This window comes from Mustela putorius, unplaced genomic scaffold, assembly GCF_011764305.1.
Source record: "Mustela putorius furo isolate JIRA1106 unplaced genomic scaffold, ASM1176430v1.1 tig00000407_pilon_pilon_pilon, whole genome shotgun sequence".
Lineage (NCBI taxonomy): Eukaryota > Metazoa > Chordata > Mammalia > Carnivora > Mustelidae > Mustela > Mustela putorius.
The window spans coordinates 21,425,158-21,444,388 of NW_025421373.1; the positions used below are offsets into that span (position 1 = coordinate 21,425,158).

A 19,231-nucleotide genomic window follows, 5' to 3' on the forward strand; every position below is an offset into this window, starting at 1 on the left:
TCCCACTTAAGAAAAATAAAGTTCAGTGACGACTGATATGTAGTCCAACACTAGTAGGAAATGGCAGAGTTATGCACGACAAGAGCTCAGTTTGACCCGTTCTTAAACAATTAAGCACTATGTTCCCTAGGCAGTATCATAATCCCTATCCCCAGAGCAGCCCATAGGGACGATTTTGGCTATTTTAATTACTCACAGAGAGATAAATGTGAGCTCTCTGCTGCACAGCCTGTCCAGGCCAAGGGCACTATGTCCATTGGTGTTGTAGAGAATGCCTGCTAGCCCGTGAACTCCAAAGGCAAGAGGAGCTGCCAGTGTCACAGGCACAGAGCCATAGAGTGGTTCCTTGAAATCATCATTTTGTATAGTTAAGTCCTGGTAGCATTTAGCAAGAAGCATATATAAAAAATGTTTCATTTTGTTAAGTTACTGCCTAATATTAGGCACTATATGAAGTGCAAGAGCTGCCCACCCTTTTGGACAATGGTGGTGCAGTTGATGGTATCATTAGCTAAGTATGCTCCCTGATACTGAATGCAATGGAGGTCTCTGGCTCTAACTTTACTTGTCTTCTAAAGGTTAGTCCTATTTGGAGACAAAGCTATCATGGACAAAGCACAGGAAAAGCCCAGTTCGCACCACTGTATTCCTAAGATAACTACATGTACCGTCATTCTCAGTTTGAGGAAGCTGGTGACGTTCCCCTCAGGAAGCCTGAATAAGTAGATTCCAACTGAGAACAGGTATATTCCCAATATATATCCAGCTAACTTTCCCATTAGCTTTACTTATACCATAACATCTGGGGCTCCCAAGAAAGCATACATCACTGTAGAGCATGGTTTATTGCATAAGTCTTGCCAACCAAGACCAGTGGATGGATTCCTCTGTTCTATGTCCAGTCTGGAAACAAATCTGGCAGACTTTCAGTTGAAGAGAACTCTGGGTAAAGGGCTAAGACAGCATTAATTTAGGTTTTATTATGTAATCCTGTCACATGGAAACTTTTTGCATGATTCACTGAATCTTTTAAACCTGTTCTAGGGCACTGCTCTGAGAAGCAGCCATTTGTTAATAAAGATGACACATCTGGCTAGGATATAATGCAAGCCTCAGTGGGCTAGGCTTATAATAGCAGGTCACTTCTCTTGACTCCACCTTACTGCCCTTGGCTGCTTTTAGCAGCATGGGAGCAATAGTTCCTTATGATCCTAGAAAATGTGCTTAGGAAATTCTGAGATTTTTTTTCATCTTAAGGACAAGCAAGTCTGTTTTTGTTTTAATGCATTTTCTTCTTCATTGAGAAATCACTGAATCACATAATCTCAGTGTTGGAGGGTCCATAAAGCTCATCTAATCTCAATGTAAGAAAGCTTCCTGTGAGATCTCTGAGAAGAAATCATCATCTAGGTTCTGCTTTGATACAAAAACTCTCTTGCTAAAAAGATAGTCCATTCTTGACCTATTCGAGCCAATAGAATATTCTTATTTCATTGGGTAGAAATCAACACTGACTCCACTTGTCATTTATGACTGACAGAAGATTTAAAGAATATAAAATATATAATTTGTCAATTCCATATTTATGGAGTACTGAATATAGCCTAGCATCATTTAACAAACAAATTCTATTATGACCCTCTTCCCAGTCTCAGTCCCTCTTTCTTATATTCCATTCTCACCCCAGAAGAGCAATCATAGCATCACCACTCTTGCTGAGTGAGTCTAAACTGATCATTATCAAACAGTTTGATTTGAAGCCTTGATGGGAACCCCATATCAGCCAGCACAGACGAAGAACCAAAAAAAAAAATCAGATCTGTCCCCCTCCAAAATTGGTTTTGATTAAGGAAAATGGTCATTATACAACATGTGGTATAGAATTACTACTCTTACGCAATCTCAAAATTGGGATGAATTTTTCCCTCTCAAAATTAAAAGCTCTTCCATACATCTTTTAATATGTAAAAGATATGATTTAGAAACATCTATCTAGAATCATCAGAGATAAAGCCGAAATGCCACACAATTTTGTTATGTACCTGAGTATTTACCTTATTAAGTGTCAAAGCTGGTTTTAAGAATTTTAGATTCAAACTATTATTAAATAGAGTTAATGGAGCATAATGTCGAAGTCCACTGGCCTTAGAGTCAGAAAGAATTCCATTAGTTCCCAGCTTTGTTGCTATCTGACTAGGACATGTCACTTTAATTTTCTGGATATTCTGGACCTTGACAATATACAATGAGAATAATTTATACAATGAGAGTAATTATAATACCTACCTCATTGAATTGCTGTGAGCATAAATGCCATAATTTTTGCGAAGGGCTATAAATAGCCCTTTGTACATAGTAAGAATTCTAAGACATTTAGCTAGTATTATTATAAAATGCCATGTTTCTTTACTTATTCATCAGGGAATGAAGAATGTGGTCTAACCTCTTCATTTTGATTCAGAATGAAAATTATTAATATTCTTTAGAGACTTCTCATACATGGTAATAAAAATTTTCAACTAATGGGTAGGTTATGTAAGTGACACTCTAAATTCTCTTTGAGGCTATGCTTCATAAGTGAAAGAGAATAATAAATTGGCATAGACGTGAAGAAGATGTACTTTGAAGTCACAGACTTGGGTTTCAGTAATAGGCTCATCAATTACTAGTTATATGATCTTGGAAAATGTACTTAACTTTTTTTGGTTTCCGTCTCCTTTTTTAAAGGAAATGTTAATAGGGTCTACCTCAAAAGACTGCAAGAGTTAAAAGGTAAACCTCAGGGTCCTCAGGTTTCAGGCAAGTAGGGAGAAGTTCCATACAGCAAATGACATACATGTCACTTTGCCTTCCTATGAAGCATGTAGGCTGATATAACACGAAAGGGTGACAGAAGAGTGTGAGATGATTAGGTGAGCCTATCTTGTGTGTGTGGGGGGAAGGATTTGCTGAGTAAACAGTTGGGAGGCAGTGGAGTACATGATGTAGGCATCAAAATATATCACCCTGACTTGGATGGAATGAAAAGTTCATTGGATATGAAGCAAGCAGTATGTGGCTGAGGGGAGAGGATGGAGTCTGGGTGATCTCTGAGGCTATGGAGGTGCTCCAGAGTAGCACAGACCAATATGTGCAGTGTTGAGCCACTCAGCCTCCATCCTGCAAGGACTGGCATGGCATCATAAGCAGGGACTATCGAAGCAGACCTGTGCTTCAGAAAAATCACTTTCCAAGCAAGAATGCCAGAAGGAGTGAAAATAATTACAGCAAATAGGTAAAGACCTTTCTATCCGCCAGCTACTCATCTAGGTGCTTTGTGTATATAAACTCACTTAATATTATTAACAACTATCTGAAATAGGTACTTCTACCCCCATTTTGCAGATGGAAAGGGCATTGGATTCAGAGTCAAAAGATGGATTAAGGACTGACTGTGCCATGGACTTTGGGCCAGTTACTTCAGCTTTCGGAGTCAGAAGTCTTCATCAGTTGGCAAAAAAGCAAATAGAAGTAACTGTACTTCATTGAGTTGAAGGGAGGGTCCTGTCAGAACATACATGATGGGAAACTGTGGTGGGAAGGACACTGGTGCTCATGTCAAAGAGTGCTGGCCTCAAATCCACCTTGGCTTATGATCAGAAATCAGTCACTCATCATCTCAGAATGGCTACTACCTTTTTAAAATGGGAATAATAGCTAGGCCCGTGTGTAATACTTGGGGGGGGGGAGCAGGGGAAGAACTTCCTTTTGCATCGGTTTTAATATGGTACCAGTAATACTTACTTTTCAAGAGTAATACAATTAAATATCACCTCACATCTGTCAGAATGGCTAAAATCAAAACAACACAAGAAATGAAGGGTGTTGGCAAGGATGTGGAGAAAGGGAACCCCTTTTACACTGTTGGTGGGCATGCAAACTGGTATGGCTGCTCTTTGTAAACAGTATGGAGGTTCATTAAATGTTAAAAATCGAACTACCCTACTACTCAGCAATTTCATTACTAGGTGTTTACCCAAAAGATACAAAAATATAGATTTGAAGGAATACATGCCCCAAATTGTTAATAGCAGCATTTTCTACAATAGCCAAACTATGGAAACAGCCCAAGTATCCACTGACTGATGAATGGATAAAGAAGATATGGTACATATAGGTAATATACGTGTATGTAATATGTATACATATTATATATATATATATAAATATATATATATATAATGGAATATTATACAGCCATTAAAAAGAATGAAATCTTGCCATTTGCAACAACATGGATGAACCTAGTGAGTATTACACTAAACAAAATAAGTCAGAGGAAAACAAATGTCATATGATTTCACTCATATGTGTAATTTAAGAAACAAACAAACAAACAAACAAAAAACACAAGCAAAGGGAAAAAACAAAAGAGAGAGAGAGAGAGAGACAAACCAAGAAACAGACTCTTAACTACAGAGAACAAACTGATGGTCACCAGAGGGAAGGTGGTGTGGGGGGATGGGTGAAACAGGTGATGCGCATGAAGGAGGGCACTTGTGATGAGCACCAAATGATGTATGGAACTACTGAATCACTATATTGTACACCTGAAACTAATATTACACTATATGTTAACTAATTGGAATTTGAATAAAAACTTAAAAAAAACTATTATAAGAATTAAAAGATAGCATATGGAAGGGAAGCACCCAGAACATGTAACAAAGTTAAAAACGTTAAATTATGTAAGTGCTATTGTAGCTGCTACTGTTATTATTATTATTAGATTATCATTATTGTTATTAGAATGTGCTTGGAAAATCACTAGTAGTTGTAGGAACATGGGTAGTATTTGGTTATCCTGCCCCCCTTTATCCCTATAAAACACTGAAAGGCCTTGTCATCAGTTATTGTATCAAGGAGAATGTATATATTTTAGGCTGTGAGTTTAAATAAGCTCTTCTGGGCTTAAGTATTTTAAAATCCATACCAGCAGCTCAGAGAGTACTCCTGAGGGGTTTGAGGTCTTGTACCCCAGTTTCCACTTTCTGGTTCTAAACTTTCTTTTCCTAAATGAAGCCTTCTCTTGGCTCAGCAAATATTTCTAGCATGCTTTTACCATCTTAAATCACTAAGCAGTAATCAAGTTGAATTCTCTTACTTGAATACGATGTAAGTAGAGGAGGCCAAGCTGGCCATGCTGGATCATCTGTCTTCATTCTATTCCACTGTCCTTCGTCATTTCAGCCCTACAAGCACAGCACTTGCCTCTTGCCTTTTGTCCTTGCCTTTGCCTCTGGATCTACCTTTCTTTGGTGTTCTTGTTCTTACCCCAGGCAACAGCAGCTCCCAGGACTGTCTTCTGCCCAGAGGATTCTGAGATACTGTCACCTCACAGATGGGTGGCCATATTCTTCTCCTGAAAGACGTTATGACAACACATTTTTTATAACTACTGGGAAATTCCATTGTTTGACATGTCAAAGGTTTAGAAAATTGTTTGCTCATAATCTCTTAATCAGCACTTATTCACACATCATGTGCCAGGTGCTGGGTGGGGGGCAATGAAGAGTAAGACTTGGCTCAACACTTTATGTTGAGCCAAAAAGTTACAAAACACAGTGGTTAAGTTGGTGAGCTCTGGAGCCTGTTTTCCCAGGTTTAAATTCAGCCAATCATACTAAGAAAATTTCAGGTATAAGATGCTAAGTGCTGAGGTTCTAATGTAAAACATGGAGATTATGGTGGAAAACACTGTATTGTATAATAGAAATTTGTTAAGAGTGGAACTTAAATGTTCTCACCAAAAATGAAAATAGTAACAAAAAAACCTCCAAGGATAACTATGTGATGGATGTGTTAACTAACTAGATGGGGGAAAACCCTTTCCCAATATAAATGTACATCAAATCATCACAGTGTACACTTCAAATATTTTACAATTTTAAAATAAAATCTTTTAAAAAGTCCTGGCAAATACCTTGTGATTTTATTTGTCAATCAATTAATGTAAAAATAATTATATTTGTATAATATAATTGTGGTTAAACTGACTTAGCAGGGTTCTTACAAAAACAAAGGTATACAAGCAATCGCCCACATGGCCCTAGGAGATCAGGAGCCTGATTTAAAGTTAGTCAGGCAAAGAATCTTGGTCACACTGTAGAAAGAATGATCTGTTCTAAGATAGTCTGTCTTTATTATTCAAACTCCTAGTGCTTAGGAGAACTTGGTATTCCTGGGAAATGTGAGAACTGATCATAGGATAACACACCCTTCCTTAAGCGTCAAAATTCATGTCTTTGTTTAGTAGCAGTCTGAACTAAGCCCTATTTCACCTGGTAATAACACAATCTTCAACACAGAATTATTGATTTTTCATGATCTCTGGGTCTCCGCCTTATCATGCAATCCAAGTATTATAACAGAAATCACACATAATAGACTTGAGTTTCCATGTATACATCCTGGCTATTTCTTTAATATACTTTATGTTAAATATAATAGTAGATGTTATGACTAGGAAAGTAGGAATGGCTATTGCAATAAAAAAAAGATAAAAAGATTGCTCTACTAAGACAGAAAAAAAATTGCCATTAGGCAGTAAAGGAAGAAGAGACCCAGAAAATTAGCCTTTAGTAAAAAATTGTGGTATCCTAATCCATTGGTTCTCAAGTGCAGAGGTGAATCAGACTCTACTATGCAGTGTGTGTGTGCGTGTGTGTGTGTGTGTGTGTGTTATCTGAGTCATACCCTGGACCTACGGAATTAGAATCTTTGGGTGGGAGGGAGTAGGTGTTAAAGACAGACATGTAAATTTTTAAAAGTTCTCCAGAATTACTCACTCTAAGTTAATCTTTTTCACATTTGTTTCTTCTTGCTAGTTAAAAAATGGAATGTACTTCTCTGGAACCCAGTGATAATTTCACAATCAAACAAATCAGTGTTAAATTATGGTATCATACCACAGCCCTATAGCCTATTACAAATGAAATATTTTGGCCTGCAGAGTATTCTTGGTCTTCGGTGACCCAGTGATTTTGTCCTTGGTGTCATATGTAAACAAATCATTTGCAAGGTGACTTCATAATGGGGTCTCAGGTTCTCATAATGAGTAGAACCCTCAGTTCAAGAGAGTTGAGCCTCCAAGATCTGCTGGGAAGCTCTTGACAGAGGGAACTCTGGTGGATGAATCACATTGTTCCTTTTGGGAAAAGATGAAAACTTTCTTTGTGGCTATTTTGGCTACCAGCTATTTCTTATGTAAGGATTTGTCAAAGAACTTGGGAGAGGGAGTAAACATTTGATTTTCTTCTAAGGGAAGAAACAAGCCAACAGGAACTTTTTTCTAGATGTATGGATTTTTGAAACTTTGAAATTTCTCTCAGAGATGAATTGACTACCTCAACCAGAATGAATCCATTTTTCCATATTCTAAAAACTCTGCCATAAGCGGGTTCAGACGTGAGATATCTTAAAAGATGATCGATGAGAGGTATAGTCACTATTTGACAAATAATTTGTTTTCTTGAGTTGATAATCAATTTCATCTCCCCTCCCATCTCTTCCTAATACTTTCCCACCATACTCCCACACACTGGTATATTGTGTGTGCGTATGTGTATGTGTGTGTATTTAAATTCCTTTTACACAAAGCAGTATTAGCTTCTAACATGGCTTATGATTAGAGCACAACCTGATGTTATCAAATCTCAAGAGAGGGCTCAGCTTTTTCTAATTTACTCCAGCAAAATGGGAAGGGAAACCCATGATGTGAAACTAACTCTGCCAGCGGAGTGGTGAAGTGGAAGGGGAGGCAGGGAGGACATCCAGATACAGTAGCTGGAAGAAGTCAGGCTGTTAAGTAGAATATAAAATATGAAATTCATAGGAATTTTTAATAGTTTAGGTAAGCAGGTGTTGACACAGAGATCCCAAACAGAGGAAGACATTTCCTTATAAGCAGGTAGTTTGGAAAGAGGATAGTTAAGACAGGCAATAGTCAAAAAAGAAGGCAGGTATGCCAGCAGGTAGCCAGGCTGACTATGAAGAACTAGACTTTGTCTAAAAGGGGTCTACACAATGTCTGAGCAGCCCAGATGATCTGCTGCGTCCCAGAGACTGAAGCTTGGTTTTAAATTTATTCTGCCTAAAGTAAGAAACCCAAGAATGTGTTATGGTTGAATTCTCCAGTGGGACCCTAAGTGTATTTGGGGAAGTGTTTGGGGAATCAGGCATGGCTAGGCAAATCCTGCATGGAGGAGCCACATATTTTTCTAAGATTTTCATGGTTATTAACTTATATGGGATTTCTTAACGGGTTAATTAACTGGTCGCACCTCAATACTACATTTTTTACTTGATCCTTTTCACTAAACATTTTTGTTTCAGATATTTTTGGTCAACGTCCAGTCAAGGTAAGTTTTCTACTTCTTACATGAGAATGATTTTTATAGCCTTAAGCTTCTAGTATTTCTATAAGGTGGAACCATATTAAACCACATGAAGTTGCTAATATTTGAGCACTTCTGATATACACAATGACAATGCACGTGGTTCAATCTACCCATCTCTGTCAAAATAGATTCTGGGGTAAACCAGGATTCATCTCTGTCTCCACAATTCCTCTATCCCCTTATATACCACTAGCAATGAAAGCTCCTTATTTCTAGTTTTCATTTTTTTCCTACCTCTAAATTCATTGTTATTGCCTGCATATTAAGTTCTCCTCACCTCTTGCCTGTATATTGCAATGGCCACCCAATGGTCTTCTTGGACTGAGTCTGATACAGGGGTTGGCAAACTATGGCCACCTATTTTTGGAAATAGAGTTTTACTGGAACACAGCCATGCTCACTACTCTATGTACTGTCGCTGGCTATTTTTAGGCTACAACAACAGAGCTGGGTAGTTGCAATAGAGATGACATGGCTTAAAAATTATAAAATATTTCTACCTAGGTCTTCATAGGAAAAGCTTGCCAATTCCTGTATTAACTCTACACTATAAGTGTCGGCCTTCTAAAATGAAAATCTGATTGAGATATCTTTCTCTCTAGAACAGTGACTTCTAGTACTGCATGCTCTTTTTTTTTTTTTTTTTTTGCATGCTCTACAATACCTTCTTTTTGCATGCTCTACAATACCTTCTTCAACTTAGATTCTTTCTTCCTAACAGCAGAATTCCCTTTTCTCACCTTAGTTCTAGGTAATTTAAGCTATTTTGGATTCCATGCTATTTCAATTTTGTCTTTGTGTATATAATTCTCTCTAATCAAATTATCCTTCTTTTCATACTCGTATCCAATTTTAGAAAGCATTTTCATCTTGTAAGAACCCATTGTAAAGATCCCATTTTTTGGTAAAGCCTTCCTAAACAAACCTTGTAGTCTTACTCATTAAAAGAGGAGATGAGAGACATAAAAAGTATTTCCCCTAAAGTTATTTGAGTATCTTCTAATAATATTAGTGATGATTTTAGCTAATTTGACAATGAATATTTTTTATTGCAGTAGTCACAGCTTTTCTTTAAAGCATGTTAGGAAAAAATAGAATTACAAATCCAAGATAATCATGGATATTTGTGTTCAGGATAATTCTAGGATGAGTAGTGAAGTTTAAAAAAAAGAAACCCATTCAACGAAAAATATTTTTAAAGAAAAATGGCCATGAATTTGGAAGGAATTATGAATCAAATAACTGAAATTGGCAAACACTCCTGTCGGTAACAAGGGCCATTTAAGTTTCATAGACAGGGCAGTCCCCTGATCTATGGATATGTGGATATACTGTGATCTGAGCCAAAGAAGTAGAAATCTGTGGCAACTCACTCCTTATCTGCTCATTACATGGTGCTCAGGAACTCTCCAAGCCCCCCTTCTACCTATAGATAATTTACTGTCACACAAGTCCTCTAAATCCAGCTTACTCCAACTCTTGGACTATGAAGGAAGAAAAATAAAATGAGGAGATATTAAGGAAATCTCTGCTCACTATTCCAGCCTCTTAATCCCCAGAGGACTGGACCACGCAGGGTATTTTGATGTGGGCACCACAGTTAAAGGGGGTTTTGATGAACTAAAATGATTCCAGAAGCACTTGGACAGTGGTTGTAGGCATTTTTGTCTCTTCCCAGAACGTTCTTTCCCTTCTAACAAGTTACAGATATATTTTATACAGCTGAAGTTCGGGGCTGTATAGCCTCATCTGCCTTTCAAAGTGGACATCCCAAAGGCTCTGACTGCTGCATTTAAGATAAGGAAGCTTTGATGTTTATAATGTGAAGAAAGACATATTTTATCATTATGTCCTGTCTGCACAAAATAAAATTTCCAAGCACTAATATTTAGAAGCCATTAAGAGATCATTACAGGATAGACAGTTTGACCTGTAAGTTTTGTTTTAGGGCGTTTCATGCAGTTATTATCAAAGGACGTCTATACAAAAGAAACATACATGCTCCATAAGAGTCAGCCCGTTATGTGCTTCTAATAATGTTACATATTCTAATACCTGCGTGTACTGCTTCGCTAACATGTAAGTGAAAACACCATACACAAAACAGAAACTTCTTTTAAGAATCTAATGGGAAGCTGACTGATAATCTATGGAACTGCTGAATCACTATATTGTACACCTGGAACCTGTATAACACTGTATGTTAACTACACTGGAATTAAAACTAAAAACAAAAAACAAAAAACAAAACCCTTCTACACATTTTGGAAAATGTGTGTGAAGTCTTCAAGATGTGATTCTGTAAGTTAAAAGTGTCACTTGGGTTTCAGTTTGGCTGACTGAACATTAGGGGAGGGGTGGGGAGAACCGGGGACTAAACCCCTGGGATTGGGAGCCCCACCTCCAGCCCCAGGAGAGAAGCCACCCTCTATATGTTTTGAACATTAGGCTTCAATAAGAGATTATATGTGAAAAAAATTTCTGTTCCTAAAATGTTTGAAAATCACAGTTGTATGAAAACTCACGCTTTTCAACCCAAGACTAAAGCAGCAAGTCCCAGCACTGAGTCAGAAGGTTGGGTCCTGCCCTGTGGTTGAGCGGTAACTGGGAACTCTGATAAGACCTCCCTACCTCAACTTCTCATTGACACGTCTGAGATAAGATTTCCTGCTTTACTTCCTAAATACATTATGAACACTGACTCTTCTTTCCTGGTATTTTCAAACATACAAAGCTCTTTGCGGCTTCGGGACCTTTGGGCAAACTGTCCTCTCTCCTACAAGAATTTTTTCCTCAGCTTTTCATAGGACTTGTTCTTCTCATTATCTGAGCTTCAGTCTAAATGCATCTCCCTTATAGATGCCTCCCCTGGCCATCCTACCTAAAATAGATTTACCTCTGATAGTTTCCATGTGCTTCTGTTTCCTTCATAATCTTTAGCGTAACTGCCAGATATTTTATTTTGCTGTTTATGTTTGGCCTGTCACCAAAAATAAGCTCCACGAAGTCAGAGGGCAGGTTTGGGATTTATTCTCAGCACTTAATACAGTGTCTAGTGCCAAGTAAGCACCATAAGTACTTGTTGAATGAATGAACAAATGAGCAAATGGGTTCTTAAGGGGGGTGAATGGGACCCTGGGCATAAAAAGCATTTTTAAATTTAAAGCACCCTTTATAAGTAATTCATTTTTTTTAGTTTTAGAAGTACTGCATTGGCTTAATCTCTCAGCTGAGTTGGTGGGTAAGACTAAAGGCTCTGACTCTATAGACTAGGATTGAAATTTGAGGTCTTCTATTTAAACCATATGACCTAGAACAGATAACTTAACCTCAGTAATTACCTGAGAAGCTGACTGTGAGAACTGAAAAAGATACTGCAGAAGGGGCCCTTAGCATAACGCCTGTGTCATGGTAGGCCCTCAGTAACTACTAGCCATTAGTGTCCTTGTCTTGCTTCCAACTAGACAACGAACCATCTAGGTGTGCCTGAGGATGAAGGTTTTTCTGGAATGTGAGACTTTGAGTGCTAAAACAGAACAATCTCAGACAAACCAAAATAACTGGTCACCTTCCCATCAATAGGCCTTCCTATCTAGGCCCTAGTTCTCCTTCCATATTTACCAATTCTTTCCTTCACTCAGACATATGATCTATACCATAGTCATCCTCAGCCAGTGCAATGGTATCTTCCAGACAATCTCAAGACCTCATCTCATATGTAGTGGTCATGAATAATCTCATGGCACACACTGAGGTTTCTATTAGGAAAGAAACTGTACAGACTATCCCTTCTCCAAATTTATTTTTAGCTCTTCCCTAGGATCCCATTTCAGGGAAGTGAAAAAGAACTTCTCGTTGCTAAGAATTTATCCTTAGGGTGTTATTTTAAAAGCAGAGTGAATAATCATTTTACTCTTTTAGCGTATACAATTCACTGGTCGCTAGTGTATTTAGAGTGTAGAGTGACCATCAACACTATCTAATTTCAGAATAAATTTCATCAAAAAGAAACATGTATCCTTTCTACCATCCCACCAGGACCTGGAAAACCACTAATCTACTTTCTGTCTGTGTGGATTTGCTTATTCTGAACAATTAGTATGAATGGAATCATACAATATGTGACTTTTTGTTTCTGACTTCTTTCATTCAGCATAAGGTTATCAAAGTACATCCATGTTGTAGAACGTATCTGCTCATGCCTTTTTATGGTGGAGTAATAGTCCATTGCATGGCTATACCACATTGCTTTTATCCATTTGTCCATTAATGAGCATTGGGTTGTTTGCACTTTTGGGCTATCACGAGTTATGCTGCTATGAACATTCATGTACAATTTGGGTGAACCTTTTCATTTCTCTTGGGTAAATACCTAGGAGTGGAATTTCCAAGTTAAAAAATAACTCTATGTTTACTATTTGAGGGATTGTCAAACTGTTTTTCAAAGCAGCTGCAACATTTTACAATCCCATAAACAATATATGAAGGTTCCACTTTCTCTACATCCTCATCAACACTTACTGGGTGATACTGTTCATCTTTTGTAGGACAACCATCCTAATGGGTATGAATTGGTATCTTGTGACTATGAGTTGCTTTTCTCTAATGACAAATGATGTTTAATATCTTCTCATGGGCTCATTAGCCATTTGTCTTATTTTCTTTGAATAACTATCTATTCAAATCCTTTGCTCACCTTTTAATAATATTATTTGCCTTTTTACTGTTGAGTTATAGGAGTTCTTTATATATTCTGGATACAAGTTCTTTATATTTATTTGCAGTATTTTCTCCCATTCTGTGGTTTGTCTTTTTTCTTTATTAATGATGTCCTATGAAGTACAAAAGATTTTAATTTTGGTGATGTTTAATTTATCTATTGGTGCTTATGCTTTAGCTGTCAAATCTAAGAAACCGGTGCTTAACCAAAGGTCACAGAGATTTACTCCTTTGTTTTCTTCTAAGGGGTTTATCATTATTAGTTCTTATACTTAGGTCTTTGATCCATTTTGAGTTAATTTTTGTATATGGTATGGGACAGGACATCCAACTTCATTGTTTTGTATATGGATATCCAATTGTCACAGTACCATTCACTGAAGACTATTCTTTCCACCCACTGAATTATCTTAATGTCCTTGTTGAAAATCAATTGTCCATAAATACAAGGGTTTATTTCTGCAGCCTCAAATTCTATGCCACTGGTCTGTATATCCATTCTTATGCCAATATCACACTGTCTTGATTACTGAAGTTTGCCATAAGGTTGGAAATTAGGAAGGGTAGATTCTTCAACTTTGTTCTTTTTTAAATTGTTCTGGCTTATTCTGGGTGCTATCCTTAGAAAATTTTAAAGGTGTTGTCAAAGAATAATGCATAGATCTGTTCAGCATAGTAGTTTTAAGAGTAACATACTAGGAAAAAGTTAAATATTCTAATAGTAGATGATGGGTTTCAATAATTTGTAGTACAACTGCAGTCAATACTTCTTGGGAAACAGTCACAGAAAACAACTGTGTCACTGTTTATGGTAATTCTACAAATATCAGTGCTCCAATGCCCTCTGACTCTGCTAGAAATTTAGTATTTTCTAAGGTTTTCATTTTCCAAATTGTTCTTGGACGAGTTCAAAGACAGTAGTAGCAGTGGAGGGAAATACAATTTTCTTAGATAAAATCTGACTCCCTTTTCCTATCATGGCACTGCCACTTAAATATCCTTGTCCACGTTCATCTCCCTGATGTTTAGTACACTTATGCCCTACTGCCAATCTTCTCTTTGTCCTGGTCCAGTTGAGAAATCCATTGCGCTTTTCATGCTTGGCCATTTCAGACAATTCACACATAAGAATTTTCTGAGTCCCCAGCTGTCACATTTATCTCCTTTAACTTGCAGTTTCTTTCTTCTCAGATTTTCGAGGCATTCCAAATCTGGGGCCAGGATGCATTCATGATAAGATGAGGGGACCAAGCACAACTTTACACTCTCTGCATGTGTCTCCCTCCATCCTTCTGGTTTTGGCTCAGGTTCTGCCAGTACGTTACTTATGCAGCCTGGGGCAGTTGGAAGATTGATCTGCTTGGGCAAACCAAAGGCTCTGGCCGAACATTTTGCTTCAAGGCTCATCCTTTTAAAGCCATATTTAATAAAAAGAAATTTTACTAGACATTACATATTTAGTTTTCTAAAAATAAGCACAAGACGATGTTAAGTTTAAACAAGGGAAAATATGAGAATATAAAATGATATATATGGTATGATCAGACTTTTGAAAAATATATTCATTTTATATACATGGAACTATAAAACACATTAAAGAGAATACAGGATGGGGATTTTGAAAACTTACAAATAAATGGATGTAACTTCTGTGCTTATTTCAAGCCAGGCACTGTATATGCTACTACATAGTAATTAAATCATTCAATATTCAAAATTATCCTGTGAAGGAGGTATTGGTATTCACTCCCATTTTATAGATAATGAAACTGAGGCTTAGAGTAATTTAGGGACATATCCAAGATCTCATAGCTCACAAGGGTAAAAACCAAGAGACGAGTCTAGAAATCTGACATCCAGAGCCTTTAAGTTAAACTTTGCAATATCTTATGACTAGGATCTTATATTTGGCTAGAGCTTTAGGATTTTTCAGAATAATTTCTCATATTTATCAATTTGTCTCATGAATATTTAATAAGTACCTTGTAAGTTCGCGACACTGTGCTAGGTGCAGGAAAAGGGGAAAAAATATACTACGATCATAAATAATGCATGATCATAAAGACTGCTGCAGCTTAGAAAGCACTTTCTCAAACAAGGCACCTGTGAGACCCACACATACTGCCCTGTAGGCAGGAATATAATTATTCCCTTTTTTACATATAAAAAGAATGGATTCCAAAGTTAATTGTTGCCCAATGTCACATAGGAAGTATTTATAGAAGACAAACATTTTTATCATTGCCCAGTAGCTCCTATGTGGCTAGTTTATTATTTTTTTAAAGTGGACCATTTTTGTGGGGGGGGCTGCTGGATGACTCCATTGGTAAAGCATCTGACTCTTGATTTCCACTCAGGTCACTCAGATGTGAGTCGTGAGATGGAGCCCTATCTGCAGCTCTGCACTCAACGGGCAGTCTGCTGGAGATTTTCTCCTCCTCTCCCTCTGCCCATCCTCCTTCTCTAAAATAAATAAATCCATGAAAAAAATGGACCACTTTTTCATGAAAAATGCAATAGCAAAAGCCCATTAACTATAATTTAGAACAAAATGTAGTCATTGGCTTGATGTTATTATATTTGGCCAAAAAGGGCAAATATCTTCATTTATGTTTTCCACATTGGTGTCTTTATCTTGTTCTTGACCTCTATGTCCTTTGCCCTAAACAATAAAAACCCTTCCTGCCTGAAGTTCATAGAGTACTCTCAAAGAGTGAGCCTCAAAGAGCTTTCTCAGTAGGTACCCACAGTAATGGCCATTTTACAAGTAAGGCAATTCTGGTTCAGAAAAGTGAAAAAACTTCCTGAGAGTACCTCAGTGAACCACTGTTTGTCCCTCCCTGTACTTCTTAACATACAAGTTCACACATTTGCTAAAAGCTCTAATAATTTTTCACCATGATTGCAAAGTGGAGGATTCCCCAGGGTGAAGGAAGGGTGAGGGGAGAGCCTATCTGTGTAGCTATGGATTTTCTGTAAGTCAGGGGTTTATAAATCAAGGCCTCCCTTCCCTTAAAATCCTCACTGGAGTACAGCTAGGTTAGAAGGCTTATGTTGCATATAAATGGTCTCTAAATATTTATATCAATTTCTCTTAGAGCTTTGAAACTCACTCTTCGTATTCAGTACAATGGAAAATGCAAAAAGACCGAAAAAGTCTGGGATGTGACATGATTTTCCTTTGTCAGGAGTGAACCCATCTGAATTAAGCATCGTTTTTCCTTCAAAAAGTGGAATTCATGGTATTACTTTATTTTCAAAAAATTAATAAATCTTATCCTAATGGAAAGCCCCTTTTTAACTTGATATTTTTAATTAGATGCGCCAGAATTGTGTTTCTAGAAATAGACAGCTGAATAGAAAGTGAACCCTGACTTTGAGCAACTCATAGTCTGATAGGCTAATTGGACAATTTATTCATTTATTCGGTCAATATTCTTTAAGTACTCATAAGACTGCAATTTGGTTAAATTCTGGGACCTCAATGGTAATCAAAACAGGTCTATGTCCTTGTGCAGTTTACAATCCAGTGAGCAAACAAGAAAATGAATGCTATTTAAAAATATGTGGGGAAGAAAAAAACCGCATGACTTCTAGGAGCCAATCTTGGCATTGTTGCAGGTTAGCCTCCTCTAGTAGCTAGGCCTTGGTGTCCTGTTTAACTTAAATAATTTCATGGAACATTAACACCCAGCAAAGCTGCGATGACTCAAGACAAAGACAGTACTACTCCATGATCACACCTGAACAAAGGCTAAACTTGAACATTATGCAATCTACAAAATGCCAAACATCCCCTAACTAGACTAATGTAAGTGACTGCTGCTTCTCCACCAATTACAGCTTTAGCCTTTGGCTATTCTTCCTTCTTTCTAAATAAGACTTTCTGAGATCTCAAAGCTCAGAAATGCTCCACTCTTGAGGGCATGCAATCTACAGCAAAGCCAGTCTTCCTTAAATTTTCCCCCAATTAGTTTAACAATCCCAAATCCTACAGTAAATGTTTCCTAATACCCTTTTACTGAGCTACCCTGTGACTTCCCATGTGCATTCTCCCTCTCCACAACAAATTATCAATGCAACTTGTTCAACTCAAATGTTCCTGGTGTTCTTCAGCTGAAGGGCATTGACAAATGCAAAACTTGAAAGTGGCAACAATATCATGCCTGTTGCTCAAAACCCTCTTTTTTCACTTCTCTTTCAAGGCATTGAGAGGGGCAGGAAGAATATGAAAATAGGTGGTATTTGAACTTTTAAGGGATAATGAATGTTTTATTCATTTATTTTTTCATTCATTGACTCATATATCTTATTCCAAAAATACTTAAAGGTGAGGGATATTATTCAGTGGATTCAGAAGTACAGAGTGGAGGGCAGCTCTCTGAGAACAGTCATATAAAGATAACACTGACCAAAAGAGACACATTTAGGTTTCTCTGGAACCTTCAGGTGGGATTAGGATACCCCAAGTAACACTGACCTCTCAAGAATACTTCTTTCCCCATAGCTCAAACTCTCCCTCTGCTTCCCTCCACCCAGAATGATACGTGAATGACCTCTTGTCATGTTCTACTTGACTCCCTGTCTCCATAAGGAATGGAATGAAACCCTTCATGAATGAAGGAAACCCTTCATTTCCATCCCCATTCTCAATCACCATCCCCTAATGATGGCAAGCTCAGTCTGATCTCAGGATCTAAAACAAAACAAAACAAAACAAAGGAACCCATTTATTCTCCACTAGCCTTAAAGAATTTAAGAAGCTCTAGTTCATTTCTCAGGTAAATCCAAGTCCATCTTATCGCCCTTGCCCCGCAAGGACAACAAGACACCCTGGTTCGGATGCATCTTCTCTCTCTCTCTCTTTCTCTCTATTTCCGCAAGTCTACACACTTATATACGCTTACATGACCAATCAGCGAGCAGGGTACAGGAGGGAGCAAATCAGGCTGTGCACCTAAACGAACAACTTCGCTAGCAACCAATGCTATTTACTTCCTCTTAGGGCATTCCGCTTAGTCTCATGAGGCAATCCTCATCTGGCAACTAGCCAGGCGCCATCTTTTAATGGCGGAGGCCGCCCTGGCCAGGGGCCTGCCTCCGACACATCTGATCTCAGAATCTAAAAAACAAAACAAAAGAAACTCATTTATTCCCCCTTTGCTTAAAGAATTTAAGAAGTTCTAGTTCATTTCTCAGGTAAATCCAAGTCCGTCCCCTCTTGGTCAAACCTAATGAGCTTTATGTTGAGTAGTACTATTCTCATAAGAGCCATTAAAATATGTGTCTGTGACTTCTGCTTGTCACAAAGACTGGAGTGGTCCTACTGGCATTCCATGGACTAAGGCTTTATAATGCACTGAAGAGTCCTACACTGTGAAGAAACAACCCTTCCAAAATGCCAATGGTGCTTCTATTGAGAAGCATCTCACTCACAGATGAAAAGTATCATCTCCCACCCTGCCTCTTCCTGTGCCCACACCGGTTATCAGTAATCAATGATTGTACATTCCACTGAGCTCTGTGTGGCCTCAAAATCTTTCTCAACATAACAATCTAGGCATGCCTTGCCGATCAGATTTGCCATGGAAGACAAAAACCAGTCTCCTTTTTAAGACCAAGGAAGCTTCATGGTTCTCGAGATGAAGTCTTCATCTGGTACCTTAGTCTTATCCCATTTCCTATGCCTGTAGCCATGTGATTATTTGACTGCTCTCCTAGTCCTAAGCCAAGGGCCCCATGAGGGAGGTAAGCTCTGTGGCTGGGATCCTGCACCATTCCCAAAAAGTGTCTCTGACAGTAAATGCCAGCATGCTAGTATTCCCTCTCTGGGGGAGAAAAAAAAGAAAAGGAAAAAAAAAAAGGTCTTCCTCCTAGCACAGTGAGGGAGCTACACCCTCTAGTGGGGAAACCACATGTAACATAACCGACTTTGTCAGAGTAACAGCAAAAAGAAAATCCAAATCAAAGTGACTGAAATTGAAAAAAAAAAAAAACAACAAAACTGTGTGTGCGTGCGTGTGTGTGTGTGTGTGCGCGCGCGCACATCTGGAAAATCAAGAGGAAGCTCTGAC

The 19,231-nt window shown here is 38.0% G+C and overlaps 1 protein-coding gene across 4 annotated transcripts; it reads left to right on the top strand.

The window, feature by feature from the left end:
* The first annotated feature begins 7,110 nt into the window (after window positions 1-7,110).
* LOC101670851 (ovomucoid-like) lies at window positions 7,111-16,441 on the top strand. Of its 4 annotated transcripts, none has more exons than XM_004737884.2 (4): window positions 7,111-7,477; window positions 8,374-8,399; window positions 10,387-10,517; window positions 16,256-16,441. In XM_004737884.2, the coding sequence occupies exons 1-4, from the start codon at window positions 7,471-7,473 to the stop codon at window positions 16,329-16,331; spliced, it is 240 nt and encodes a 79-aa protein (XP_004737941.1). In that variant the 5' UTR covers window positions 7,111-7,470; the 3' UTR covers window positions 16,332-16,441. The 4 variants fall into 4 exon arrangements, 2 of the variants coding, with proteins under 2 accessions (XP_004737941.1, XP_004737940.1); XM_004737883.2 differs by having other exon boundaries at window positions 7,111-7,245; XR_001178504.2 differs by lacking the exon at window positions 10,387-10,517.
* The last annotated feature ends 2,790 nt before the right edge of the window (window positions 16,442-19,231 follow it).